Genomic DNA, 26,030 nt, shown 5'->3' with positions numbered 1-26,030 from the left:
ATAATCCATTTAATTTTCTAAATTTTTTGGTAATAATCCATTTTAGAGGGGACCTAATTAGTGCCCTATTGTAGTTGAGAGCAGTTTCCCAAGGTCTTCTCCAGTCTTAGGGATGCATAGGGATCAACCAGGAGCTTGTTAGCCACATATGTCCAATAGTAAAAGGCCACAGCAGTTATCCTTGATGGAAAGATCAGAACATATGCCTTGCTCCATAAGAAGTATTTGAGTCTAACCCCTGATGCACTGAGAATGGATGATTCTAATCTTGGAGATGGGGTGAGAATGAATAATCTTGAATGTGAAGTTTTTCCTTAAAAGCTATTAAAATTTCTAGGCATATATCTCAAGTAAGTCAATGACAAAAAAAAAAAAATGGCTCCATATGCACAAATTTTTATAGCTGGATTTTTTGTGGTAGCAAAGTGATATGTAAGTATAATTGAATGTTAACTATACTGTAGGAAACAACTAAAATGAACACAGAGAAGCATGGAAAGACTTATATGAACTGATGAAAAATGAAATAAGCAGAGCCAAAAAATAGCAAACACTAAAAAATGTATATAGAAAGAACAGTAACCACAAAGTAATTAAAAGTGAATATTGTAAAATCACAAAAAACAAGCTTGGCCCCAAAGAAAATATATGAGGAGAAAAAAAATCCTTCTTTTTTGCAAAGATTAGAATCCATGGGTGTGAAACACTGCATGTAATATATGAAGTACAACTATTGTTATATTAATATTTTATTAATATACTTATTAATATGACATTAGATTTTTTCCATTTTTGATCAGTTTTGCTGGATTTTTCTTTTTTTCTTAAAAAAAATTTTTAGTTAAAAATGTCTTTTTGAGAGACCAGAGTGCGAGGAATACAGGGGGAAAATCCAAATGATGTAAAAATAAAAATATCAATAAAATTTATTTTTTTTAAATGGAAGTGATATTAAAACTATCGCCAAGATTTAATTGGCTTATGACACTATATCTCTTGATGTTAAGTACAAAATAATTATGAGGTACTCTGTCTCTCCTCTGATGCTTGACCTGCACACCATTATGGATACGCAGAAGCAGGAAAGCTGAGCTGGGCTGAGTTCTATCAATACAGTATCTTAATTTTTATCCTGTACCTGGCTATGGATAAGTAAATCTTTTTAAGTGGTGTCAAATGTTTCAGAAATGTCTAATTTCATTCTATGATCTCACCTAAACTACCAGGAAATTGGCCTGCTAAGTCAGGTCTTTACTACCACACATGGCAAAGTTTGGTTTAAGAGATGGTTATAAGTACTCCAGAGTGGAAGCATACCCAGCCAGATAATGTGAGAAAAGTTTGGTTTCACTCTCCTTGGGATTATGCTGAATCCAGGATGTATGAGATAATAGTAGAAAAGCTATAATAAAAAAAAAAAAAGATTAATGATGTTGAGAGGATGGAGAAAGAAGCTAAGCTAAGGGAATTCCTTTTTTTTTTTTTTTTTTTTTTTGGAAAGGTTTTTTTTTTTTTTTTATTTTCAAAACATATGCATGGATAATTTTTCAACAATGACCCTTGCATTACCCTTGTGTTCCAAATTTTTCCATCTTTTTCCCCACCCCCTCCCCTAGATGGCAAGCAATCCAATATATGTTATACATGTTAAAATATGTTAAATCCAATATATGTAAACATTTATGCAATTATCTTGCTGCATAAGAAAAATCAGATCAAAAAGGAAAGAAAATGAGTAAGAAAACAAAATGCAAGTGAACAACAACAAAAGGAGTGAAAATGCTATGTTGTGATCCACACTCAGTTCCCACAGTGCTCTCTCTGGGTGCAGATGGCTTTCTTTATCACAAGGTCATTGGAACTGGCCTGAATCATCTCATTGTTAGAAAGAGCTATGTCCATCAGATTTGATCAATAATCCTGCTGTTGCCATGTATAATGATCTCCTGGTCCTGGTCATTTCACTTAGCATCAGGTAAGTCTCTCCAGGCCTCTCTGAAATCATCCTGCTGATTGTTTCAGCAGCAGTAGCAGCCAGAAGCCAGCAGTTAGCAGCCAGCAGTCAGCAGTCAGCTGCCAGCAGTAGCAGCAATGTTTGCTGGGAAGCCACTGTACCAGCAGATTTGCTGGACCCAGCCCAGCAGTGTATGAATCTACCTACCGGTCATCAGGGACATCACACGTAGCAAAGAGCCAAGGAACATGAGCAAGGCAGGTTTTTTTTCCCCAAGAGATGTCTTGTTCTGCAGCAGAGTAACTGGGGACTCTGAAGGGAGAAAAGTAGCCAGTAAGCATGAGGTAATTGGTATCCTGTGCACTTTTTGCACCTTAATTTTCAGTCCATTCTCCCCAGGGATCCTGTGTGTGTATATATATATATATATGGGTGAGTGCCATTGAATTTGGGGGAATTTGGTAATAGTACACAGAGTATTAGATTCAAATTTTCACTAATTGTGGGACTCTGGGAAAGTCACAACTTCCCTGTGATTTAGTTTACTCATCTGTAAAATGGGGATAATAATAGCACTTATCTCCCAAAGTTGTCAGGAGGATAAGATAGGATAATATTTGTAAGGCACTTTGTAAATCTTAAAGTGCTTTATTAAGAATAGCTATTATTTTTCCTCAGCAAATATACTTTTTTGCCATTTAATAATATTTTCCAATTACATGTAAAGATAGTTTTTAACATTCATTTTTGTAAGATTCTGAGTTCCAAATTTTTCTCCCCCCTTCCCAAGACAGCAAGCAACCTGATATAGATTATACATGTGCAATCATTTCAAACATATTTCTATATTAGTTATTGTAAAAGAAAAATCAAAACAAAAGTGTAAAATAACAAGAAAGAATAAAACAACAAAGAAGTAAAATAATATGCTTGAATCTCCATTCAATCTCCATAGTTCTTTTTCTGGATGTGGATGGTGTCTTCCACCACAAGATTATCAGAATTTGCTTGGATCAGTGTATTGCTGAGAAGAGCTAAGCCTGTCATAGTTGATCATCACACAATCTTGCAGTTGCTATATACAGTGTTTTCCTGGTTCTGCTTGTTTACTCAGCATCAGTTTATGTAAATCTTTCCAGACTCTTCTAAAATCTGCCTGTTCATCACTTTTTATAGAACAATAATATTCGGTTATATTTGTATACCATAACTTATTCAGCCCTTCCCCAATTGATTGGCATTTACTCAATTTCCAATTACTTGCCACCACAAAAAGAGCTTGCTACAAACATTTTTGTACATGTGGGTCATTTTCCCTTTTTTAAGATCTCATGGGGATACAAAACCTGTAATGATACTGCTGGATCAAAGGATATATGCTCAGTTTTATTGCCCTTTGGGCATAAATTGCTCTCCAGAATGACTGGATCGATTCACAGCTTTACTAACAATGGTATCTATCTGTCTACCTATCTATCCCAGTTTTCCTACTTCTCCAATAGTAAATGTGGTTTTAAAAATTAATTGATTGATTTGTTTGATTAGTTGATTAATATGGGGGAGCACACTAGATAGGGGATCATGAATGGAACTACTAGAAAGTTTACCTCCTCAGGGTTGCCCATCCTAAACAGTAAAGACATATTTTAGGAAAAATTGTAAGCAATTTCCATGAATAGCCCGAAGGGCTAATTCAATGGAAAGATTACGTTTATTAAAAAGAAAAATATCTACAAAATATACCATAATCAAGCACAATGTCTTTCCAAGATCAAAATAAATTAGTAAAAGAATGAACTGTATAATTATTATACCATTCATGAAGGGAGCTGATGAGTCTGACACAGAAATCCTATTATGGTAGACAAGGGATGGAAAGGAAGCTTAGAATAGGGACAATGAAATTAAGCAAATCAAGAGATCACAATGGGTTGTAGTACCTAGAAATTGAGCTAGTTTACATGGATTGAAGTGAAAAGATGTTATACAATATGATAAATAGAGAAGAGCTATCAAGATGATAACTGACTGCTCATACAAGAGATAAATTGAACTCAGTAGTGCTGGATTTCAAGTGGATTTGGACAGGTAGATAAATAGATAGAAGAATGATGAGGAATATGATGATAATGGTGAGATGATTGGCAAAGAAAGATATATCAAGGATGGATAGATAGATAAATGATAGATAAGATGGAAGATAGGATAATAGATGAGATAAGATGATGGATAGATGTTGGATAGATGGCTAGATAGAATAGAGATAGATGATGGATAGATAGATAAATAGATAGATAGATGGATAGATGATGGATAGATAGCTAGAGATAGATAGATGGATAGATGATGGATAGATGATGGATAAATAGAAATAGATAGATAGATGATGGATAGATGGATGGATGATGATAGATGGATGGATAGATGGCTAGAGATAGATGGATAGATGATGGATAGATAGATAAATAGATGGATAGATGATGGATAGATAGATAAATAGAGATAGATGATGGATGAGGATAGAGATAGATGGATAGATGATGGATAGATAGATAAATAGATGGATAGATGATGGATAGATAGATAGATGTAGATGATGGATGATGATGAGATAGATGATAGATTGGATAAGATAGATAGAAATAGATATGATAGATCGCGATAAAATGATGATAATGATAGATGGATAGATGATAGACTGATAGATCGAATAAGATCGACTGATCGATGGATAAATGATCGATAATATGATGAGATGCCGATAGATGATGACGATAGATATGATCGAAATAGATAAGATTAGATGGAAGATAAGATGAATGCATAAAGATGACTGGATAGATGGATAGATAAGATGGATAGATGATGGATAAAACGAAATAGATAGACGATCATGTGTTGCGATGATGATGATAGATGACAGATGTGATAGATGGATGATGATGATAGAAATGAGATGGATAGATAGATGGATAGAATAGATGGATAGATATGGATAGAATAGATAGATGGATTAATGATGGATAGATAGATGATAGATGGATGATATAGATAAAGATGGATAGATGATGGATAGATAGATGATAGATGATGGATAGAAGATGGATAGATGATAGATGATAGATGATGGATAGATAGAGATAGATGAATAGATGATGGATAAATAGATAGAAATAGATAGATAGATGGATAGATGATAGATAGATGATGGATAGATGGATAGATGATGAAATAGATAGATAGATGGATAGATGATAGATAGATGATGGATAGATGGATGATGATAGATAGATGGATAGATGGATAGATGATAGATAGAATAGATGATAGATGATGATAGATGATGGATAGATGATAGATAGATAGATAGATGATGGATAGATGATGGATAGATGATGATAGATAGATGGATAGATGATGGATAGATATAGATGGATAGATGATGGATAAATAGAAATAGATAGATGGATAGATGATAGATAGATAGATGATGGATAGATGGATAGATGATGATAGATAGATGATGGATAGATGGATAGAGATAGATGGATAGATGATAGATAGATAGATGATGGATAGATGATGATAGATAAATAGATGGATAGATGACTAGAGATAGATGTCTAGATGATGGATATATAGATAGATGGATAGATAGCTAGAGATAGATGATAGATGATGGATAGATAGAGATAGATGAATAGATGATGGATAAATAGATAGAAATAGATAGATAGATGGATAGATGATAGATAGATGATGGATAGATGGATAGATGATGATAGATAGATGGATAGATGGATAGATGATGGATAGATAGATGATAGATGATGGATAGAGATGGATAGATGATGGATAAATAGAAATAGATAGATGGATAGATGATAGATAGATAGATAGATGGTGGATAGATGATGATAGATAAATAGATGGATAGATGGATAGAGATTGATGTCTAGATGATGGATAAATAGATAGATAGATAGATGGATAGATGGATAGATGGATAGATGGCTAGATGATAGATGGATAGATATAGATGGATAGATGATGGATAGATAGATAGAGATAGATGGATAGATGATGGATAGATAGAGATAGATGGATAGATGATGGATAGAGATAGATGATACCTAGATGGATAGATGGATAGACGATTAGACCCGCACATATCTGTATATACATATATGCATATATACCTATGTCTGTGTTTGTATATGTTTGTATATATGTGTCTGCATGGTTCCAGACTATCTCGTGGGAGAAATTTGTGAGGACAGGGGAAAAAAATACTTTCAGAAGAGAAGCTGGCACCTCAAGATGCCCGTGATTTCCCTAGCGACTTTGGGAAATTTTCCATTGGTAAGATAGGGCCTTTCTCTTGGGCTGAGATTTCTCACTCCCAGGAGTATTCCTGTAATTTCCCATACACTCTAATATGTCTAAGAGCTTTGATTCCTTTTTTGGGTTCACTGGGAGACTGACTCCTGGGCATGTTGTCTCACCCATTAGCCTCTGAGCTCCTCCAGAGCAGGGGCAGGTTTTGTTTTTTCTTTCTTTATTTGTGCCCTCAGTGCTCAGCGCTGCCTAGGACATGGCAGATAAGTTTAGAACCGCTTGTTGCCTGATGGAATTGTGATGATCTTTTGTGTGACCGGCGTGTCATGGTGTAAACGGGCTCCCCATATTAACCAGGTGACATCAATCAGCCTCTAAAAAGCAAGTTGACTGAAAACGTCAATAGCTAATGATGGTTAGCATTCATATATCACCTAAGGTTTGCCAAGCGCTCGCGATATTATACTTCACCCTAATGACAGCGCGGGGAAATAGCTGCCATCACCCGCTCCCTTTTGCAGATGGGGAAACTGAGTCACAGAGAGGCCGCGGCCTTCCCAGGGTCAGACAACTATAACTTGAAGTGAGAAGAGACAGTGGCCGGGGAAAATGTCTCGGACTTAAAGACTGCGCCTCTAGCCCAGAAATGGGTGAGCCCTTTCTGCCTGGCCGCCCCTTCCCCCCGCTGGTCCGGGCAGGAGCCCGCCCGAGGCTGCGGAGAAGTGACTGAGACTCTTGTCGCTGCAGGTGCTCACGCAGAGGCTGGCTGAGATGGGAGAGCGCTCCCGATAGGGGCTCACCGCGGCTCGGGCACCCGCGCGCGCGCGCTCCTTCGGCCAAGGAAGACAGAAAATCACGGGGGGAAGGATGAAGGGGCGGGGCTTGGTGGGAGAGGCGGGGGGGGGGAGGGGAGGGGCTGGCTCGCTGCGCGGGACGGGGACGCGCCCGTAGGGGTGCGTGCCGTGACGTCACCGCGCCCATGGCGCGGAAAGGGGGCGGAGCCGAGCCTGCAGATGTTTGAGGGTCGCCGGCGGCTGGGTCTCGGATCCGAGAGCAGTGGGTCCGCCCGGTTCCGAGTGGATCACGGCAGAGGAGCCCCCGGGGGCGTGGTAGGTCCGCCCAGGTTTGGAGCCAGCGCCATCGCAACGCTCCCTCTTCGCTTCCTCTCCGCAGAGGCCCCTCCTCCCTCCATCCCCGGCCATGGAATTCCCGGACCTGGGAGCTCACTGCTCGGAACCGACCTGTCAGCGCCTGGGTGAGGGGCGGGGCCTAGACGCGGTTCGATAGGGGGCGGGGCCTGGTGGGCGGGGCCTGGGCCGGGAGGGCTGTGGGTGGCTGGGGTGTGCCGAGGGCTGGGACTTCCGGGATGGAGGAGTGGGCGGGGCCCGGAGCAAGTGCGGTGACTAAAGAAATTAACTAAGTCCCAAAGCGCTGCTGTCATGCGTTATGTGTGCGTGTGTGTAAGTGTGCATACATGTGCGCGCACGCACACAGTAAGATGCACGCCCCATTTGGGTGTATACGCACCTGCACACACGTGTAAACTACAGCTGAGACGGACAGGGAGTGAATCGGCGGCGGCGGGGGGGTTTATTGCTGGGCCGAGAGAAGGGGAAGGCGGGATGACATGAAAGAGGAGTTAGGGCCCGAATGAGGCGTGATGTAGCATTAGGGCTCCCCCGAGACGCCAAGCTAAGCGTCCTTCCCTCCCTGCAGATTTCCTGCCTCTCAAGTGTGACGCCTGTTCTGGCATATTCTGCGCGGACCACGTGGCTTATGACCAGCATCACTGTGGCTCTGCCTACCAGAAGGTGAGCGCGGGGCTGGCTTGGGACTTGTGGCGTTTTTGGAGGCTGAGGGAAACCCGGACCCTACTGACACTGATTGGTGTCCTTCAGCAGCAGCTCCTTCATTTCTCTCCTCCCGTGGCTCTCTGTGATCCATCACTGACGGTTCCTTTTTATCTTCCCTCACCCTAAATAAATAGGATTTCTCCAGGCTTTTTCTCCATATACTTTGACCCTTGATAATTACATCTGGTCTCTTGCCTTCAGGCATTATTTGTATGATTTCCCTATCTTGCTTGTCCTGCTGGATGCCTTCTCCATTTTTCTCTGAGTCATCCAAGCTTGAGCCATTTTCTTTGGCTCTTCCCTCTTTCTCATCCCTCCCATTTATTCAGTCTACTAGCACTTTCAATTCTGCTTCTAAAATATATGTTATCTACTGCTTTCTTTTATTACTTCCACTTGTCCAGAACCTCATTGCTATTCAACTAGCCTCATTGGTCATTGCCTCCATCCTCTCCTCCCTCTACTGCCCTACCTCTTATACCAGGTCTTTCTAAAATGTATCACCAGTCATGTGTTTCTCATTGATCAATCAGTTTTCTGATGCTCTGATACTCAAAAGCCTGACATTCATAATCCTCTGTGATATTCTCTCTAAAATGTAATGTTCTCTGTTGAGGTTTTTTCTGGAGGCAGCCTTTGTTTCAGTTCAGTAATCACCCCAAGTGCAGCTAGGGATTAAGGTCCAAATTCTTTATCACTTTCCAAGTCTTGCCTCCTTTCCTGGGGCCCGGTTAGCTTTCTTAGAGGCCCATCTCTCTCCTTTGTTCCGAGAGTTTAAGCTCCTGCCGCCAGTCCTTTGTCTTCTCTGCCTCCACCAAGTTCTTGAGGTCCTCCTAAATGTGTCTTGGTTTCTGTGGGGGAGGCAGGAGAACCACACCACGGTCTCCGTCTTCCAGTTCTGATTCTAGTTCAGTTTGTCTGAGCTTACCATAGGTGTGAATCTTGTGGAACTATATTAAGTTCTAAGTACATGTCCTGAACTAGAGAACTGTTAAGCACCCTGGTAACTAATCATTGTCTCTATCAATTCCACCGACTTAGCACCTTGTAAGAATCCTTTGTTTCAAGTTCAGAGTTGCGGCCCATAACAGTCCTCTAACCTGCTTTTCTAGTCTTGACTCTTACAACTTCTCTGATCTATCCGGAACGTTGCCATTTATGGATTAGATTGCTGCTGCCCCTTCCTCCCCAAATTGTTTAAATCTTGCCTATTCTTCAATACACAGATAAAATGTCACTTCCTACATGAAGATTTGTTATGTTCAGCTAGATACATCTTTTCTCTAAATCCTTATAGATCTCTTTATATATCTTTTATGGCATTGCTCAAATTTGTCTTGCATTGTGCCAATTTGTGTTTGACTCATCATTCATATCATGCCTTACATGTTTTCAAAGAGGCTTAGGGAGATTTTCATGTGACCTTGGGAAATAGGTGCTATTATCATCCCTGTTTTATAGGTTGAGGAAACTAAGGCAGCCAGAAATTAATTGACTTGCACAAGGTCACATTGCTTAATACCTGAGGCCAAATTTGAACTGAGGACTTTATGACTCCAGGTCTAGTTCTCTACCTACTGTATCACCCAGTTATCCGTCATATTTCTCTAGGATACACGTTGCTGGGTCTCACAGTATACCTAGTATGGTTTGTCATGCATAGTAGGGGCCTTGCTACACATCCACTGAATGTATCTCCTTACTTTATCTAAGCTTGAGGCTATGTCAGAGCTGTTATTGGATGGGGGGGGAGGGGAAGAAGGATTCCCAGAGTCCACAGTTCACGTCCTGGGGCTTTACTAGACTGTCTTTACTGCCAGAAGCAGATAGGATAAACAGCGCCTTTCCTTCTGTCCTTCCTGGCTGTAGGATGTTCAGGTGCCTGTGTGCCCACTGTGCAATGTACCGGTGCCTGTGGCAAGAGGGGAATCCCCTGACCGTGCCGTGGGGGAGCACATCGACAGGGACTGCCGATCCGACCCAGCCCAACGCAAACGTAAGGTGAGGTTCACCTGTGCTTTGCTTTATTCTATCTGTTCTGGCAGTACAGACTCTGTGTGGGAAGGCTGGCTTTTTAGGCAACCGCCAGACAGGAGAGGATGAGTGAGAAAAAGAGGTCTTTGTTGTAAAGAGTCTTCTGTCTCCCTGTAGATCTTCACCAATAAGTGTACCCGCCCTGGCTGCCGGCAACGGGAAATGATGGAGTTGACTTGTGAACGATGCAGCCGAAACTTTTGTCTCAAGCACAGACACCCGCTAGACCACGAGTGCCCTGGGCACAGACTGCCTTCCAGCCAGCCCGGGTAACTCAAGGAGTGCTTTCCTCAGGGACCCCACCCCCACCCCTACTCCCACCCCCCCTGAGCTTCAGGCACTCCAACTGCCCCATACTCCGTAATGGCTCCCTAGAACAACAGGCCTCCCCCCCTCCCCCCTTCCAGTGGAGCACTTCTCTTAGGATGCTCCTTGGAGGAGAGGTAGCTGGGAAGGTGACTGGTTCCTGGGGTGTATGTAGAAGGTATCTCTCCCCTGCAGACACGCTGCTATCTCCAGAGCCCAGGGCTTAGGTTCTAGCACCTGCCCTGAGCCTGGCCCAGGGCTGGCTAGAACCTCACCCCCCTCTCACAGCAGGTATGTATGTCTCCGCTCCTCCCCACCTTGTTTCTCACCTGTGCTCCCATCCCCGTGCTATGTTTTTCTCCTCTCTCCTAGAACTGCTGAGTCACCGACTCACGCCTTACAGAATGGCCTGGTGAGTTGAGATAGGAACCCAGGAGGGGGAAGTGAATGGGTGGCAAGTGAGAGCGGGATGAGTGACTTGTCTTTCTCGGCAGAGCGAGGATGAAGCCCTGCAGCAGGCGCTGATCCTGTCTCTGACTGAAGGCAAGCCTGTGGCTCCCAGGTACCCACTCTGAGAACTGGGGAGGCATGGGGGGAGAGATGTTGAATGGGGGGCTGAAGGGGCTAAGGATCCTGTCTCAAGCTGACCCTCGACTCTCAGGACTCAAGAGGAAGAAGACTTAGCCCTGGCCCAAGCACTGTCAGCCAGTGAGGAAGAGTACCGAAAGCAGCAGGTACGGGGCTAACAGAGAGGGGAGGGCTCTGTGCAGGCTCTACCCTGGGGCTGCCCCTAACTCTGCCCCTCCCCTCTCTCTCTCTCTCTCTCCCCTTTCCCTGCTCCAGGCCCAAAGCCGAAGCCCGAAACCCTCCAACTGCAGCCTTTGTTAGGCCCGGGAGTGGGGAGGGTGGCTCAGCTTAGAAGGGGCTATGGCCCTCACACTTCCAGGATCCCCTGGAAGAGGCTAGAAGCTCAAAGCAAGAATGATGGCGGGAATCCAGGAAGACCACACCAGGAGTGCCTGAGCTGAGGCCGGAAGCCCTACTGTTTACGCATGTTTGAAGGGGGAAGGTGGAGTTCGGCTTGGAGCCGAACCTTGGCAGCCGGCCTCTCCCCCTCCCCGTCTTTCCTTCTGTGTCCCCATGGAGAGGTTTTCCTGGAGCTGTGGCCTCTGTTCCTTGAGCCGGTGAGCAGGCAGGTTGGACTTGGAAAGGAATAAAGCATCTTACCAAATGGTGGTACCCTTTTTATGACTATCTTTCTCAAGCTCTCTCTATACTATAAAGGCAGAATGGAGCTCAGGTTTCACTCCACACTTTATTTCTGAGGTCCCATTTTCCCTGAAGGGGGAGGTAAGGCCTTCCCACAAATGTACCCCAGGAACAGGGTGAAGTGGGGTGAGAAGCCAGATGTTACAATCACGGGATTCCCATGAGCCGGTAACGACGAGGATGCTCCCCACAACCTCCATTAGGGCTTTGGGGGCTGAGGACCCCCTTTTGGCGCCTGGCCCCTCGCATCTGCAACTTCCTCATCCTGGCCCTGTTGCTGCAGTTGCCACATGTCAGCATATACCCCTCCTCGGGCCAGCAGTGCCTCATGCCTAGGTGGGACAGGGAAAGAATGAAGGTCAGGATTGAGCAGTAGTAACTACCTTGCCCTCCGGACCCTTCCCCCTTTTCCTGAACCCCCGAGAATGATACTAGGAAGGTGCTTCCACGCTTGGTACGTTCGCTGGTCCTGCTGCCCTTCTTTTCTTTGTTACTTTGTTACAAGAGATGGGCTCTGCAAAACAAGAACCAATGGAAACTGCGCCCTTTACCTTCCTCTTTCTACAATGCAGCCATCCTTGAGCACGAGAATCTGGTCAGCATTGACCACTGTTGATAACCTGGGGAGTCATAGAGACCAGTGGGCATAGTCTCCTCTCCTGGGGAGGGACCCCTGCCCCCTGCCGCCCAGTCCCATACCTGTGGGCCACCACAATGGTGGTGCGAAGGGCACAGATTTTGTTGAGGGAAGCCTGGATGGCCCTCTCAGTCGATGTGTCCAGTGCCGAGGTCGCCTACAAACAAGAAGCCGGAATACTGATCTCTGCTGGACAGGGGTTAGAGAAGCGGCCCAAGGGCCCTGGGCTGGGCTGCGAGGAGGGAACACTAAGGTCTGAGAAAGGCGGTCTGGTGAGACCTGGAGGGAAGGGCTGACGGTGCAGCTGCCCCGGCCAAGGGAGTCTCACCTCATCTAGAAGAATGATGTCCGGAGCCTTGAGGATGGTGCGGGCAATGGCCACCCGCTGCTTCTCCCCTCCGCTCAGCTTCAGCCCGCGCTCGCCCACCTGGGTCTCATAGCCTGGGGACACCCCCCAGCCCAGAACACAGCACTTGGGAAGCCCTTCCTGCTGGGAGTGAGTCCCCACCCCGCCCGCTCCTCCTCGGCCCACCTCCCACATCCCCCTCTGACGTTATCTTTCGTTCTCTCTCTAGTTATCTTGTATCTATCTGGACATTCACACATTGTCTTCCCCAGCGCGACATGCGCCCCTTATCCACTAGCACGTGTGCCAAGGGCAGCCAGTGATATCACATAGAGGGGCTGGCCCAAGGTCAGGGAGATAGATCTTCATGAGTTTGAATCACTTCTCCCCGTTGGCCTCAGTTTCCTTCTCTGTAAAATGGCTGGGGAAAGAAATGGCCACTACTCCATCTGCCCAGTCAGACACAAGTGAATGACAAAATGTGCCCAGTGCTGTGCTCACTCGCGTGATCCTCCCAGCAGCCCTGTGCAGCTTTAGGCGAGGAGCCTGAGGTCGACAGCGGCTGTGAGCTGCCTACAGGGCACAGAGGAGCTCGGGCCCCTCCACTCTAGGCCAGTGCTCCCTGCCCCCTGCCCCCTACACCCAGTACTGTGTGCCAGGAACTGGGCTGAGATGCTCTCAGACTGACGCCCTAGCGCAGCCCATTGTGGGGAAGGCCTCCCACCTTCAGGGAAAGCCAGAATAGCATCGTGGATGCCAGCAGCCTGGGCGGCAGCTTCCACCTCGGGCTCCGAGGCCGTGACACGGCCGTATCGAATGTTGTTGGCGATAGTGTCATTGAAGAGGACGGTGTCCTGGGGCACGACTCCAATGTGGGAGCGCAATGAAGTCTGGGTCACCTGGAGCCAAGAGAGCGGCCATCCCAGTCATCCCTCGGGGCTGCTCCGTCAGACGCTAGCTCTGAGCACTGCCCTGGGACCCCGACCCAGGAGGTGACCTCTGCCCCGGGCAAGGATCCCTCCTCCGCTCTCACCTGTGAGATGTCCTGCCCATCTATGCGAATGTGCCCGGAGCTGATGTCGTAGAAACGGAAGAGCAGGCGCAGGACAGTGCTCTTCCCCGCCCCGGAGGGCCCCACCTGCCACGGGAGAAGTGGCGGAAGGCGCTGAGCCCGAGAAGCTGGCAGGCCCGCCGGCCCGAGGCCACCCCCTGCCCCCGGGAGGGACTCCAGCACCAGTGGGTGGGGGAGGAGCCCTAGAGGGGCATGGGGGCACGTCTGCTCACCAAGGCCAGCGTCTGCCCGGGCATCACGGCGAAGGAGATGTCCTGCAGGGTCTCCCGCCTGGGAGGACAGAGATGGTTAGCGAGTGGGCCGTGACCTTCTCACTTCATCCTGCCCTCTCTCCCTTAAAGAGAGAAGAGAGGGGCAGAAAACGTCCATGAGGAGAGCAGTGGAGAGCCGCACTGGGGATGGGGGAAGGGTCCGCGCGGGAGGCCCTTACCCCTCGGTGTAGCTGAAGTGCACGTTCTCAAACTCAATGTATCCTCTCTGAAACTGCAAGGCTGGGGCTCCTGGGACGTCCTTCACCTACAAACACCACAGGCACTGCTACGGCCACAGGACCCCTGTGCAATGCCGCAGTTGCCATCCCCCCACTTCCCCCTCGCTCTACTCACTTTGGCTTCTTCTTTCAACAAGTCAAACATGTTCTCCATGTCAATAAAGTTGGTCTGGATCATCCTGGGAGAGGGAGGGCAAGGTGTCGGGAGAGGACAGAGAGCAGGGACCAGGGGAGGGGGGCGGGGGGACCCAGGACACACTACCTGTAGTAGGTGCCAAACCAGTTGAGGGGCATGTAGAGCTGGATGATGTAGGTGCCAAACAGCACGAAATCTCCGACCTTCGTGTGACAGGGAGAAGGTGTCAGAGTGGGGAGGGCTCCGGAATGTCCCCCCCAACCTCATGCCCTTCTGTCCATCCCTTCAGCTGCCCTCCCTAGCCATGCCCACCTTCCTCGGGCTGCCTCACCTGGAGCTGCTGCTCACTAACAAAGTAGGCGCAGAGCAGAGAGCCGGCCAGAAGCCCGAGCCCGATCACCAGATTCTGCGTCTGGTTCAGCAGAGTCAGCGAGGCGTTGGACTTCCACTCCAGACTCTGCGGGATGGGCGACACAAGGGGAGGCGCGTCACGGGCCGAGGCGACCTAGCCCCAGAATGCCCACTGCCCCCGCCGCTGCCCCCAGGAGCCCCACCTGGTACTTGATGATAGCTTCCTTGTATCGCTCCGCTTCATAACTCTCAGCGTTGTAGTATTTCACCTGGGAAGGTCAGAACCGACTTAGCCCCCAGTGCCGTAGCGCCAGCGCCACTGACGCTGCCCAGAGCCACTCCACCAGCCCAGAGGCGGGACGGTAGGAGACAGCAGTCGCCCATTTAGTCCGACTCCCTTCTTTCACGGACAAAGAGCCCGTCGTTCGTCTGCGGCCACGGAGGCGCAAGCAGGACCAGGGGCCGCCTCCGCCTCCTCTCCAGACCTCCTAACCTCGGCCTTCCGGCGTACGATCCTGAGCTAAGCCCCATTACCGTCTCGAAGTTGAGCAGAGAGTCCACTGCTCGAGCTCGTGTGGCGTTCTCCTGTGTGTTCATATCACGGCGAAACTTGGCTCTCCACTCAGTGACTAAAATCGTCAAGGCTGGAGGGTGGTGGGAGCGGTTGGGGGAGGGGAGAAGACACAGCAGTTTCCCCAACAGTTCGGGCCAGGATCAACCAAGTACAAACCTAGAGGGAGCAGATGCTCCAGAGAAGGCACTCTCCAGACACACTGTGGCTCCTCTTTCTCTGCCTCCCCCCCGCCACCGCCCCAGGGAGTCTCACATTTACTGAGCACGTTTTCCTATTTTCTGAATAATTTTGTGAGGGAACAAACACATGCTGTTTGTGAATTCCCGACCCTGGGCCCGCCCCAGACTGGCAGCAGAAAGGACTCGTTCTCTCTCCCCCCTCACAACTCCATCCCCGAGCTCAGCTGGCGGACATCAGGCTCCCAGTGACTGTCACCGTTGGTGAGCAGTGAGACCCCACGGGAGACCACCGGCCCCTTTCCCCTGCTGACCCCGAGTCGGGGAATCGGAACTCACTGAGGTAGAGGGTCATGCAGACGAAGATGATGAGGCCGAACCAGGCGTTGAAGAACATGCTGAAGTAGATGATGCCGATGATGATGTCGGCCAAGGTGGGCAAGATGTTAAATATCAGGTAGCTGCCAAGCGAGCACAGAGAGAACGGAGGATGAACGGAGAGGAGGGAGGCGGCGATGCTGCTGGGATCCCCTCCTCGCTTCCTTCCTCGGGCCTGCTGTTTACCTGAGCAGCCCGGTCACACTAGATGTGCCTCGGTCAACAATCCGGAGAACTTCTCCCGTGCGTCTCCCCAGGTGCCAGCGCAGGTCCAGCCCGTGCAGATGGGTGAAGAGACGCAGCTCTACTTGCCGGGCTGTGAACTGCTGCACCCGGATCCATAAGAATGTTCGTAGGTTGCTCACAAATCCTGGGCAAGGGACAAGCACGTGAGGAGGGACGGCTTGAAGCCAGGAAAACAAAACTGAGTTGAGGGGAGGGGAAACGTCCCCTGGAAGACAGTTGGTGGCCTCCAAAATTGGGAGTGGGTTAAAAAAATCACTGCGTACCGGTACTTCCAGTGCCTCCCCCTTGCAAGAACTTGAGTAGAACATAAGTGCAGATGATCCAGGCCAGAGAGTTCCAAGGGGCCCTTGCGGTTAGCGCGTTCACTAGGGGAAAACACGTGTTGGAACCAGTTTGTAGCCGCTCTCTGGGGAAGCCGTTCCTGCCTCGCCACTACCCTGGTGCCCGGAAGGCTGCCAGTTCACGCCCGCAGCTTGTGTTGGCATCGCAGGACCAGGACTCCTTTCCTAACCTACGTTCTAGACCCAATGGACCCAGCCGGTGCCGGCCTTCGCTGCCTTCGCCCGCGCTGTTGTTTTCTACCCCCTCTCCACCTTGACTGATCACCCTTCCAGACCCAATTCAAACTGCCCCCCCTCCACAAAGCGTTCCGGGGTCTCTAGGGCTAGAGCTGGCCTCTCCCGAGTGCCCTCCAGAGCCCGCTGGCTTCCTTCCGCGTTTGGGACAGGACAGGAGCGGAGCAGAGCAGCAACGGGCACCCGGGGCGTGGCAGAGGCAGCGGCCGGGAGGGGCCAGAGCTGCCGCAGATAAGGGGTGGGTGCCGGCGCGGGCCCTCTCACCGATGTCCCGATAATAGATGGGCACCAGCACGTTCAGACCGCGCTCGAGGCCCATGAGGGCCAAGCACATCAGCACTACCAGCTGAAGGGCCGGGCTTCCCCGGGGCCACAGGTGGTTGCCCAGCAGCCGCAGCTTGTGCCCAAGATCTCTCCACGTGGACGCGTACCTGGAGGCGGCGGGAGGCTGGGGAGGCTGTGGGGGGGGAGGGGGGGAGGTAGGGGCAGGCTGGGGGAGGGGAGGGGAGACCAGCCCCAGCCCGACCTCAGGGGCGAATGCAAAGCCAGGGATCTAGGGCAGGTTCTCTCTCCCCCCTTTTCCCACCCGTGATCCCTCTCCGCCAGGGACACTGATCAAGCGCTTTCTGAGGGCAGTTTAGGGGCTCCGAGGCACCTGGCTGCTCTCCGGGTCAGCATCTCCGTTGACCTGCAGGGCATAGGCTTGGGGCCTAGCCCCAGGGAGGCAGAGCCCCAGGCCCAGGAGCCCCGCGTAGACGGCGTAGCGCAGCACCCACAGGCCGAACTGCACCTGCGGGAGACGGGCGTGACTCAGCAGCCGTGGCCCAGTGGCCGCGGCGCCGCGGCCCCCTCCCCGTCAGGGCCCCGCCCCGCCCCCACCTGCTGGTGCAGCCCCCGCCGGGCCCACCACCACAGCGGGCTGTTCCAGGACACGAGGGCCAGGTTCTCGGCCGCCAGCGCCGCGGCCCACAGGAGGAGAAGAGCGGCGCCGTGTCCGGCCCGGCGGGCGGGCGCCCGCTCCAGCAGCTGCAGCGCCAGGGCGCAGGCCCCGGCGCCGGCGCCGAGCAGGGCCCAGAGCAGCGCGTAACCGGGCAGGGGGGCATCGGCGGCGGCCGCGGCCCGGGCCACCAGCGCCGCCGCGGGCAGCAGCGGCTGCAGGCCGCCCAGCAGCAGCTGCAGGCCGCCCAGGAGGCCCCGCGCGGCCGGACCCGGGCTCGGGGCTGGCCGGGCGCGCGGCGCGCACGCCCTCCGCAGCCGCAGGGCCAGGGCCAGGGCCCCCAGCGCCAGCAGCGCCGCGGGCGCGGCCGTAAAGAAGAAGCAGGGGCTCAGGCCGCCGCTGGTCCAGCGCGGGGTCGGCGGCCCCTCGGCCCCGCAGTAGCTGTCCAGCCTCAGCATGGCCGGGTAGGTGCGCGGCGACGCATGCGCCGGGGTCTCCGGTCCCTCCGAGCGCGTTCTCACCCCACCCTCGCCTCCCGGCCACGCAGTGTGTCACTCCGCCCCCCGGTTCCGTTAGAGACGTTCCATTGGCCAATTCTGCCCGAGGGGCGGAGGCCGCGCTGCACGCGGCGGCCACAAAATAACAAGGACGCCCCTGCATCACGTGACGGAGTGAGCCCAGAGGTAGGGGTCCCGCACACCCCCCGCGGCGGCGTTCTGCAGACAACCGGTGGGTTTTCCGGCGGCTCCTCCAGTCCCTTCGGACTGCTCCAACTTTTCCCCGCCCATGGGGGGAAGGGCAAAGGAGGGACGGAGTTCGGCGCCGGGCCGGGAAAAGGGGAGCGCCGCCGAGAACACCAAACAGCCAGGGAACCACAACCAAATCAAAGTCCCTCTTTTATTCAGTGCCGTCCAGCTGTACACGGCCCTACAGGGCGAGCTCCGCCACTCTGGATCCAAAGCCACCACGGCAAATCCGTGGGTGGTTACCGGTGCCCGGCGTAGCGACTTTGAATCCCAGCATGCAACGCACCAGCGAAGGCCAGACGGGAGCAGCGACCCCGCCCTTGCGCACTGCACGCCGGGAAGTGTAGTCCTGGTGGGTAATCAAAATCCTGGAGCAGAGCCAGCCCCACTTCCAAAGCAGGAGATTGTGGGAACAGGACGGGGGGGGGGGGCGGCGGCGACCAGCAGCAGGAGGACTAAGAATGGAAGGACCTAGGGGAGGATCCGAGGGGCCCATCTATGAAAGGGGGAGGGCCAAACCCTAGGAAATCAGGAGCTCCAAAGTCCCGCTCCGGCAATTAAAAAAAAAACACCCAAAACAAAACAAAGCCCTCCCCCGGAGTCTCGGGCCGTCTCAGGCGCCGTCTCAGGCTCCGTCTCGGCCAGCGGGAGCTGTGCAAAGCATAAGCCAAGCCCTAGCAGGGGCAAACACACAAACCCCAGCAAGGGGGGAGCAGGGGAGCAGGCAGGGCCGAGGGGGGGAGGGGGGGCAGGGCGGGTCCCCGGTCATTCAGCACCTCGACTCCCACCCAAACCAGGAGGGGGAGGGGCCCAGGCCCAGCTTCCCCACTGTTGGCACGGGCACCCCAGTTGGCACAGCCCGGGCAGGGCAGGCAGTAGCAAGGGGAGGTGGCAGTGCTGCGGCCGGGACTCGGGGGCTGGTTCCTAGCACCACACTGAGGCTTGGGGGTAGGGCCAGCAGTCAGGGCTCGGCAGCTGGGACACGCCAATGTCCAGTGTCCCCAGGCCCTGCAGCTGCCAGGACTGGCCTGCCGCTCTCTGGATCTACTTTGAGTACAGAGTTGACACTTCCCTGGGCCCCAATCAGACACACACAGCACAGCCAGGCAGCAAATCCCAAGGGAGCCCCTTGTCCAGCCGATCTCAGCCACATGGGGGTCGAGGGTAACTTCTGCTCATCGAGGCCCTAGGGCCTTCCTCAGCCGGGGCTACACCTGCAGAGAGAAGGGAGAGCGGGTGCCTGGCTCAGAGACAGCTCTGAGGCTCTGCTCTCCTCTGAGTCATCCTGGGGCTGAAGGGATGGGGAACTTAGGGTCCCCCTGCCTCTGCCTTCAGGCTTCCGGCTGGGGGGAGAGGGAGAAGCTGCTGAGGCCTTTCCTTACCTTGTGGACCTGGGGTGGCAGCTCATCCTCGGAGCCCTCCTCTGGCACCGGCTCGGGATGCCGTGACGCCGACTGCCCATCCTCTGCCCACCCTCCGAGGGGGAGGCGGGAGAAGTGAGAGGGAGCCCGGGGTGCAGGGCCTGAATCTACAGAAGAGAACCCCAGTCAAGGTCCCGTGAGCAGTGGGCAGGTGTGGGGCTATCCAGCCTAACTATGGGGTATGCTGCACTCATGTGTGCAGAATCGGGGTGCCCATACTCTCATGTGTAGCAGAAACTACTCCATGAGTCGTCACCCCAGAATTGCAATTTTACATAAAGAAGTTGAGGCAATCATTGACTTGCTGCTCATCTCGGGATGCCCCAGTTGTCTTATTCCCACAACCCTCTCCTCCCTCCATGGGCCTCATCCTCACCGGTGATCCCCCCGTAGCGCCTCTGGAAGGCCCCCTGAAGAGCAGTGGTTTCTGGGACTCCGGGCCGAGGAGCAGCACAAGGGTAACTGGCGGAGCGAGGGAGGCTGAGAGGGGCCCGAGAGCCCTCGGCTCCCTCTTCGGGGACGCTCTCGCCACTTTCGTCACTCTCCCGTCGGTGCCACACGTGCCGCTCCGGTTCTGCCTGTGCTTGCTGTTTGTGCAACTGTGGGCATTGAGGGAATCAAGCAGCATGACATTGGAGAAAATGACCCTCCCCAACAGCCCCTGTATTGCCAGGTTTGCCATTCCCCAGACTAGTGGTTTCCAGCCCCCCACATTCCCACCTGTTGCCCCAAGTCCCAGCCCACTAACCTGGTGCATGTAGAGGGCATGAAGGCTCATCTCTGTGGAAGCATATTCAGATAGCACGAGGCTCTGCAGCTGCCCCTCCCACACGCTGCTTCCAGAACTGGCTGTCCGGGCATCCACCCTGTCCCCCATAGCCCCAGAACACAGCTCTATCACCAGAGCAAGAGGAATCTGCTTCTCTAAAGCAGTGCTCTCTATTTGTTCCTTCCTCCAGAGACCCAGACCAAGCCCCTCGAGTTGGTCCCCTCCCCTCGCCACCCTCCCCGCCAAAGGAGAGCTCCCTCAGGAGCTCGGCCTTCTCGCTGCTCCTCACCCTGAGCCACTCAGAGTACCAGGCACTCGGGCTGTGGGGCCCTGGCTTGGCTGCAGTGGGGAGAAAGACCGAAGGGCAGAGGCAACTTCAGCCCGGTGCCTGGAGCCCTGCAGCTCCCGGGGCAGTGGGGGGCCTCGGCACGACGAACCCGCCACCACATTCGCAATCAGGCTTAGTGGCTGCAAAGAAGAAGAGTCGTCAGAAGGCTCCAAGGAAGACAGGGTCCCCCCTGTTCTCCAAGGTTCTCCTCCCTGAAAGGAGGTGGCCAAGCTCGAATCTTGCCCAACTCTAGACCAAAGCCCCATGTCTGAAAACGCTGGCCTGGATGGGGCGCTGGTGCCACATGGACCAAGCAGGGCTTCTGTCCACCCAAACCATCCAGGGCCCATAGGCGGACACTGCCACATTTGAGCTTTTTATTCTCAAGGCATACCTCTGACTCAGACTGTAAGGACTGGATAGAAGTGAAAAGAGCATTTTCAGGAAGGGGTCCCCCTGAGGGGACCCCAACTGCAGCTCCATCTCGCTGAACTTGTTCCTTGAGGAAACCCAGGAAGGCCGTGCTCTCACGAGGTGGCTGCCAGCCAGGATTAGTGATGGCAAAGTGCATGAGCGACAGCTCTGTCTTCCCATCCTCTGCCTGCTGGTAAACTGAGGCCTCTGTCTGGCCCCCAGACATCCACTACAGATGGAGAAAACGGTTTATCAGAGAAGCTGCGGGTTTCTCCACACAGGGACCCCTGCCCTCATCCCTGCTGTGACAGTCCTCCCCCTACTCCATGGGCAGCCAAGTCAGTGGCTCTGTAACTTGCTGGGGGGGGGGGGAAGGGGTGGAACCACCAACAATGATGGAGACATTCATGGGCACTCTGGATCACCTGAGGATGACCGTGCTGCCGAACATCCATCTGAGCAAAAGAGCAAGTGTCCCCAACTCCAACAACTTCCACAGTGAAGTTTCGGAAGAAGTCGATTATTTCGAGGGCACGTGGGCGCAAGCAGAAGATTAAGATGAGGGGTGTGACAATGGGACTCAGCAGCTCTTCCACAATGAATACCTGAAGTGGAAGGGGCTGGGGATCAGGAAGCCTGCAAAGACTCCAGAGAGACCCAGGGCCGCCAGCTTCCCCCGGCTGCCATCACAGCCCTAACCTCGGCCCCACTCACCGCCTTATACTGAAAGAGCTGGGCAAACTCGTCCCGAGTCTGAGAGCGGTGGGCATTCCCCTGCCAATGGTCAGGCATGTAGTGGATGTGGGCCAGGATCACTCGCAGCAGCTGCTCGGGGCAGAAGACCATGTGCTGATCGGGTATGAATGACCTGGAAGAGATGGCGTCCTGGTGACCCCTCCCAGCCGGCCCGCCCTCCCAGCCGGCCCGCCCTCCCACGGCCGCCTTTGCTTCTGTCTCCTCCCTGCGCCCTGCACTGCTGCTCACCTGCAGACGGTGACAGCGACCCCCAGGAGGGTGACGGTCGTGAGCACATGCTCGACGGCCAGCACGTCCTCGTCGTAGATGGTGAGGGCGATGAGCACCGCTAGGATGGACCCGGCAAAGAAGGCGCCGTTCTTGGCCAGCAGCGTGAGCAGGGGAGAAAGGAAGCAGTTCATGTACTTGGAGGCCGGCTTGTAGCCCCGGTTGAGGCGCGACTGCAGCTCATGCTCCAGCTCGTTGAAGTGCCGAAGGTAGCACCGGCCGTAGAGGGACCAGCAGCGGGCGCCCAGGGCCCCAGGCTCCCGTTTCAGCACCTCCGTGTAGCTGAAAAAGGCGTAGAGAATCTGCCAGATCAGGATGAGGGGGCAGAGCAGGAAGTTGGCGATGCCAATCCAGAGGATGCGGGTGCTGAGGCGCTGGGCCAGCTCCAGACGCTGACCACCGCGCTTGTACTCGGCCTTCAGGCTCCATTCGTTAAGAAACAGGGAGCCAGGTCCCCAAAACAGAATGAGTTCAAAGTTGTACTTGAGGCCGCGTGTGAAGAAGACAGCTTCTCCCAGGCCGGGCAGCCGGAAACGCAGCGGCAAGAGGGACTTGTTGACAAGTGCCACCATGTAGTTTTGGAAGCGTAGGATGCGGTGGTAGATGTCAAGCTCTGTCAGCTCCCGCTTGTGGATGCAGATCTGGTGCTCCTTCTGCGTCTGCACGATCCGCGCCTGGACCTCTTGCCAGGTACAGTACGGAAGTGTGGACTGAAAAAGCCACGGCCCCAGAAGCTGAGCTCTCGTTCCCTGTCACCATCTTCCCATGCTCCCCTCTCCCAGTCCATCTTACCATAGGGATACGCAGCGCCTGGAGGTAGAAGGAATGGATTTCCCAGTAGCAGCAAACATTGTAGATGAACTTGATGAGTCGGTGGATCCAGAAGACGCCGGCAATAACCAGGATGGAGATGAGGGAGCCGTTCTCTTGGATCCTGGTGGAAAAGGGGACAGGAATGGAGTGCCCTGGCCCACCTGCCTGCCTGCCCCAAAGGCCATTCTGCAGCTCTGCCACTACATCTGAGCGTCCTACACGCTACCACTCCCCAACTGATGTATGATAGTGGCCAACGATGCCACAAGTTTTAGCCTTGATGTGCACTGACCTGCCTTAAGAAAAAATAGCTGAAGAACAAGTACCAGCTTTACAATTACAAGAGAAAGCATAACACTACTAACAAGGCTGACATTTAGGCTTAAATTTCCATTTCCCAGAGAAAATTTTCTGTCTTACACACAAAGGGAATGTGATGCTGTAAGTGAAAAATTAGACCTTACCTGGCACTGCAAACCTGGGCAGGCAGGAAAGCGTCCGGCAGGGTGACTTTGACAGGATCTCTGGGGTGCAGACTGTGATTCACCATCTTATTAGCGAAGAGGATGTCATAATCCACACAGCTAACCAGAAAAGTGGTGAAGGCCACCACAAAGAGGAACTGCCTAGGAGGAAAAAGGAGCAGGAGGGGTACTTCTGTCTTCTGGTGTCAGGGCACCACCAGGGAGACACACAAAGTGAAAAGGACGCTGAGAGGGGAAGCACAGGATGGAGAAGCCTCAGCAAGGAGGCGTGCGGGGTCCCAGCTCGGGGGCCAGCTCCACTGTCTTTGTTAGTGGAGAAATGGGAGCAGGAGGCTGAACCCTTCACCCTTCAATCTACTTACATGAGTTCAAAGATCTCCCCAATGAGCATGCAGGTGAAGCCATTCTTCTGATGCAGGTTATAGACGTGCGGCCGTTAAGAAAGCACTTTGGGTAAGTGAGGGACCAGGATACCCTAACAAACAGTGGGTCCCAAAGCCATCACTTCCACCCACATCTCCGCCCCTTAACTCTGAGCGCCTCCCACCTTTGCTTCTCGGACACAGCCTCAATGCCACCCCACCTCCTCCTCCTCCTCAGTCTGCTTGGAAAGTGGCTAAGTTTGGGCATTCTCCTCCCCCGTAACCCAACACAAAAAGGATATCCGAGAGAAAAAGAGGTCAAGGTTTTCAATGTGATGCCAGGGTGCTGTGGAAATAAGGAAGTCAGGGCCACCCCTCTCTGCCCGAGTCTCCCCAGCCAGCCCACAGCCCTCTCCCCAGGAACTCACACTTGCTTCCCTCAGGGACATGCACCAGCAAGTCTTCTTCTCCAGGGGGTGAGTCGCTGTAGGAGGCCTCCAGCCGCTGGTACTCGGTGTCAAACTGTGCCATCACCACGGCCTACCTGCCTTGTCCACCTCAAGAAAGGAGGGAAAGGGGGGAGACTTGGGCTTCCTCGTCCAGTCCCTCCTCAAGACCACCACCTACCTGCCTTGTCCATCTCAAAAGAGGGGGAAGGGGAGTACTTGGGCTTTATCTAGACCTTGAGACCACCACTACCTGCCTTGTCCGTCTCAAGAAAGTGGGGAACGGGGGGAACTTGGGCTTCCTCACCCAGACCTCCCACAAGACTTCCCCCTGCTCTGGGACCAGCTTCCTTTCAGCCAAGACCCTAGTCAGAAGCCAAGGCTCCTGGCGTCAGTGAGGTCACTCCCCAAAGCTCTGCTGAATGTTCACTGGCCCTAGACAGGGCCGGCTCTTAGGTGTGGCCTCTAAGGAAGGGAGTTTCACTTTCATTTAAAGGGATTTTTCCATTCCTCTCCCAGTGTCTTTGACAAGAATAAAGGAGACAATCATGACCGGTGATGGGATAAGAGAGCACTTTACCCACAACAAAGGGTTTATGTAACTCCCAGGGAACCTACCAGCTCCATGGACAGCATCAGCTCCACTCTCGGTGGGATGCCCCGAGGTGCAGCAGCTGCAGGAGAAGGTGTCAGACAATGGGGGGTGGGAAGGGGAGGAGGGCTGCGCCCCGGGGCTGATGGGCGCCGAGTACTCAGACCTTCGGGTACTGAGACTGCTGCTTTCCACCCTGAGAAAAGCTGAAATCGGTGCAGACCCCAGGCCGGGGAGCCCCGGGCTTCCCCTGCTCCGCAGCCATAGCGATTGGCCGGCCTTCCAGGCGCCGCCGCACAGCCCGAGACCCGCTGCCTTCCCGGGCGGAGCCGCCGCCGCCGGCGGCGGCGATGGGGCAGGCAGGGTCAGCCTCAGGGTCACTGCAGCCACGGGGTCAGGTTTCCTCGGGCCGCCACCTCCCTCCTGGCCCGGCCTTCCAAGCCCGACGAGGAGGGGCCCTTTTCCCGTGCCCGCCGCCTTCGGCCCCTGCCCACCGCTCTGGGGCCTCGGGGCCTGGGACACTGGCCGCGCGCTCCCGGACCCCCCCCCCTTCCGCCCCCTTCCAAGAGCGCGCCCCCGCCCGCGCGTGCCCAGTGATCAAAACACCCGGAGTGCGCGTCCCCGCCCAGTCCCCCCCAGTTACCCGTCGCACGCGCGCCCCCGCTCCTCCTCCCCCACAATCTCTCCTCTCCAGCCCCGATCGCTCTGGGTTCAGGGGGCACGTACGTCCCGTCCTGTTCCGGGCCCTCCGTCGCCGGTTACCGGTCCTCGGCTCCTCCTTAAGCCTAGGCGGCGGTGAAGGCGCTGGCGTCCAGGGCTCCGACTCCGGCCCCAATCCCGAGCGCTAGGCCGGGCTGATGCCACTCATTGTCTCCCGCAGCCAGCCGGACCAATGACTCTAGGGGGTGGAGATGCGACGACCAATCGCTCGCTACGGGGGTGGGACATGTGGTGTGTAG

At 52.9% G+C, this 26,030-nt stretch overlaps 3 protein-coding genes across 8 annotated transcripts; 1 reads left to right on the top strand and 2 right to left on the bottom strand.

Moving 5' to 3' along the window:
- Window positions 1-7,245: 7,245 nt before the first annotated feature.
- Window positions 7,246-11,719, top strand: ZFAND2B (zinc finger AN1-type containing 2B). Of its 4 annotated transcripts, none has more exons than XM_031958021.1 (9): window positions 7,247-7,547; window positions 8,009-8,103; window positions 10,015-10,146; window positions 10,297-10,448; window positions 10,681-10,776; window positions 10,858-10,897; window positions 10,980-11,047; window positions 11,147-11,219; window positions 11,432-11,719. In XM_031958021.1, exons 1-9 carry the CDS (start codon window positions 7,493-7,495, stop codon window positions 11,468-11,470), a joined length of 750 nt encoding a protein of 249 aa, XP_031813881.1. In that variant the 5' UTR covers window positions 7,247-7,492; the 3' UTR covers window positions 11,471-11,719. The 4 variants fall into 4 exon arrangements, with proteins under 4 accessions (XP_031813879.1, XP_031813881.1, XP_031813880.1 ...); XM_031958020.1 differs by having other exon boundaries at window positions 11,329-11,719; XM_031958019.1 differs by having other exon boundaries at window positions 7,246-7,547; window positions 10,681-10,897; window positions 11,329-11,719.
- A 62-nt stretch (window positions 11,720-11,781) lies between these two features.
- Window positions 11,782-18,211, bottom strand: ABCB6 (ATP binding cassette subfamily B member 6 (Langereis blood group)). Its single transcript, XM_031958005.1, has 19 exons — window positions 17,615-18,211; window positions 17,391-17,525; window positions 17,000-17,192; window positions 16,424-16,525; window positions 16,101-16,284; window positions 15,876-15,997; window positions 15,321-15,430; window positions 14,990-15,055; window positions 14,767-14,892; window positions 14,562-14,638; window positions 14,415-14,478; window positions 14,240-14,325; window positions 14,022-14,079; window positions 13,771-13,875; window positions 13,462-13,636; window positions 12,720-12,832; window positions 12,454-12,548; window positions 12,306-12,374; window positions 11,782-12,086 (listed from the first exon to the last, which is right to left on the bottom strand). Exons 1-19 carry the CDS (start codon window positions 18,128-18,130, stop codon window positions 11,954-11,956), a joined length of 2,529 nt encoding a protein of 842 aa, XP_031813865.1. The 5' UTR covers window positions 18,131-18,211; the 3' UTR covers window positions 11,782-11,953.
- A 339-nt stretch (window positions 18,212-18,550) lies between these two features.
- On the bottom strand, window positions 18,551-25,886 carry ATG9A (autophagy related 9A). 3 transcript variants are annotated; one of them, XM_031958006.1, is made up of 16 exons: window positions 25,798-25,886; window positions 25,098-25,153; window positions 24,462-24,590; window positions 24,336-24,379; window positions 24,034-24,098; window positions 23,651-23,812; window positions 23,166-23,307; window positions 22,335-23,083; window positions 22,065-22,218; window positions 21,776-21,955; window positions 21,331-21,579; window positions 20,898-21,076; window positions 20,588-20,705; window positions 20,216-20,438; window positions 19,801-19,946; window positions 18,551-19,632 (listed from the first exon to the last, which is right to left on the bottom strand). In XM_031958006.1, the coding sequence occupies exons 3-16, from the start codon at window positions 24,562-24,564 to the stop codon at window positions 19,627-19,629; spliced, it is 2,520 nt and encodes an 839-aa protein (XP_031813866.1). In that variant the 5' UTR covers window positions 24,565-24,590; window positions 25,098-25,153; window positions 25,798-25,886; the 3' UTR covers window positions 18,551-19,626. The 3 variants fall into 3 exon arrangements, with proteins under 3 accessions (XP_031813866.1, XP_031813867.1, XP_031813868.1); XM_031958007.1 differs by having other exon boundaries at window positions 25,715-25,813; XM_031958008.1 differs by lacking the exon at window positions 25,098-25,153 and having other exon boundaries at window positions 18,552-19,632; window positions 25,798-25,859.
- Between the last annotated feature and the right edge of the window lie 144 nt (window positions 25,887-26,030).

This window comes from Sarcophilus harrisii, chromosome 3 (genome assembly GCF_902635505.1).
Source record: "Sarcophilus harrisii chromosome 3, mSarHar1.11, whole genome shotgun sequence".
In the NCBI taxonomy this organism is placed as follows: domain Eukaryota; kingdom Metazoa; phylum Chordata; class Mammalia; order Dasyuromorphia; family Dasyuridae; genus Sarcophilus; species Sarcophilus harrisii.
This window is presented reverse-complemented; position numbering and strand designations above follow the sequence as displayed.

Bases quoted from the DNA above. Each gene is read 5' to 3' on its own strand.
- ZFAND2B (XM_031958019.1), top strand. From the start codon at position 7,493: ATGGAATTCCCGGACCTGGGAGCTCACTGCTCGGAACCGACCTGTCAG. The intron at 7,548-8,008 runs GTGAGGGGCGGG...CCCTCCCTGCAG, and splicing joins ACCGACCTGTCAGCGCCTGG to ATTTCCTGCCTCTCAAGTGT. The intron at 10,898-10,979 runs GTGAGTTGAGAT...CTTTCTCGGCAG, and splicing joins ACGCCTTACAGAATGGCCTG to AGCGAGGATGAAGCCCTGCA.
- ABCB6 (XM_031958005.1), bottom strand. From the start codon at position 18,130: ATGCTGAGGCTGGACAGCTACTGCGGGGCCGAGGGGCCGCCGACCCCG. The intron at 14,080-14,239 runs GTAAGGGCCTCC...CTGTCCTCCCAG, and splicing joins CACTTCAGCTACACCGAGGG to GCGGGAGACCCTGCAGGACA. The intron at 13,637-13,770 runs GTGAGAGCGGAG...TCTTGGCTCCAG, and splicing joins ATGGGCAGGACATCTCACAG to GTGACCCAGACTTCATTGCG.
- ATG9A (XM_031958006.1), bottom strand. From the start codon at position 24,564: ATGGCACAGTTTGACACCGAGTACCAGCGGCTGGAGGCCTCCTACAGC. The intron at 22,219-22,334 runs GTGAGCAGCAGT...CATCTCTTCCAG, and splicing joins GTCGCTGTCACCGTCTGCAG to GTCATTCATACCCGATCAGC. The intron at 21,956-22,064 runs GTGAGTGGGGCC...CTTCCACTTCAG, and splicing joins AGCTCTTTCAGTATAAGGCG to GTATTCATTGTGGAAGAGCT.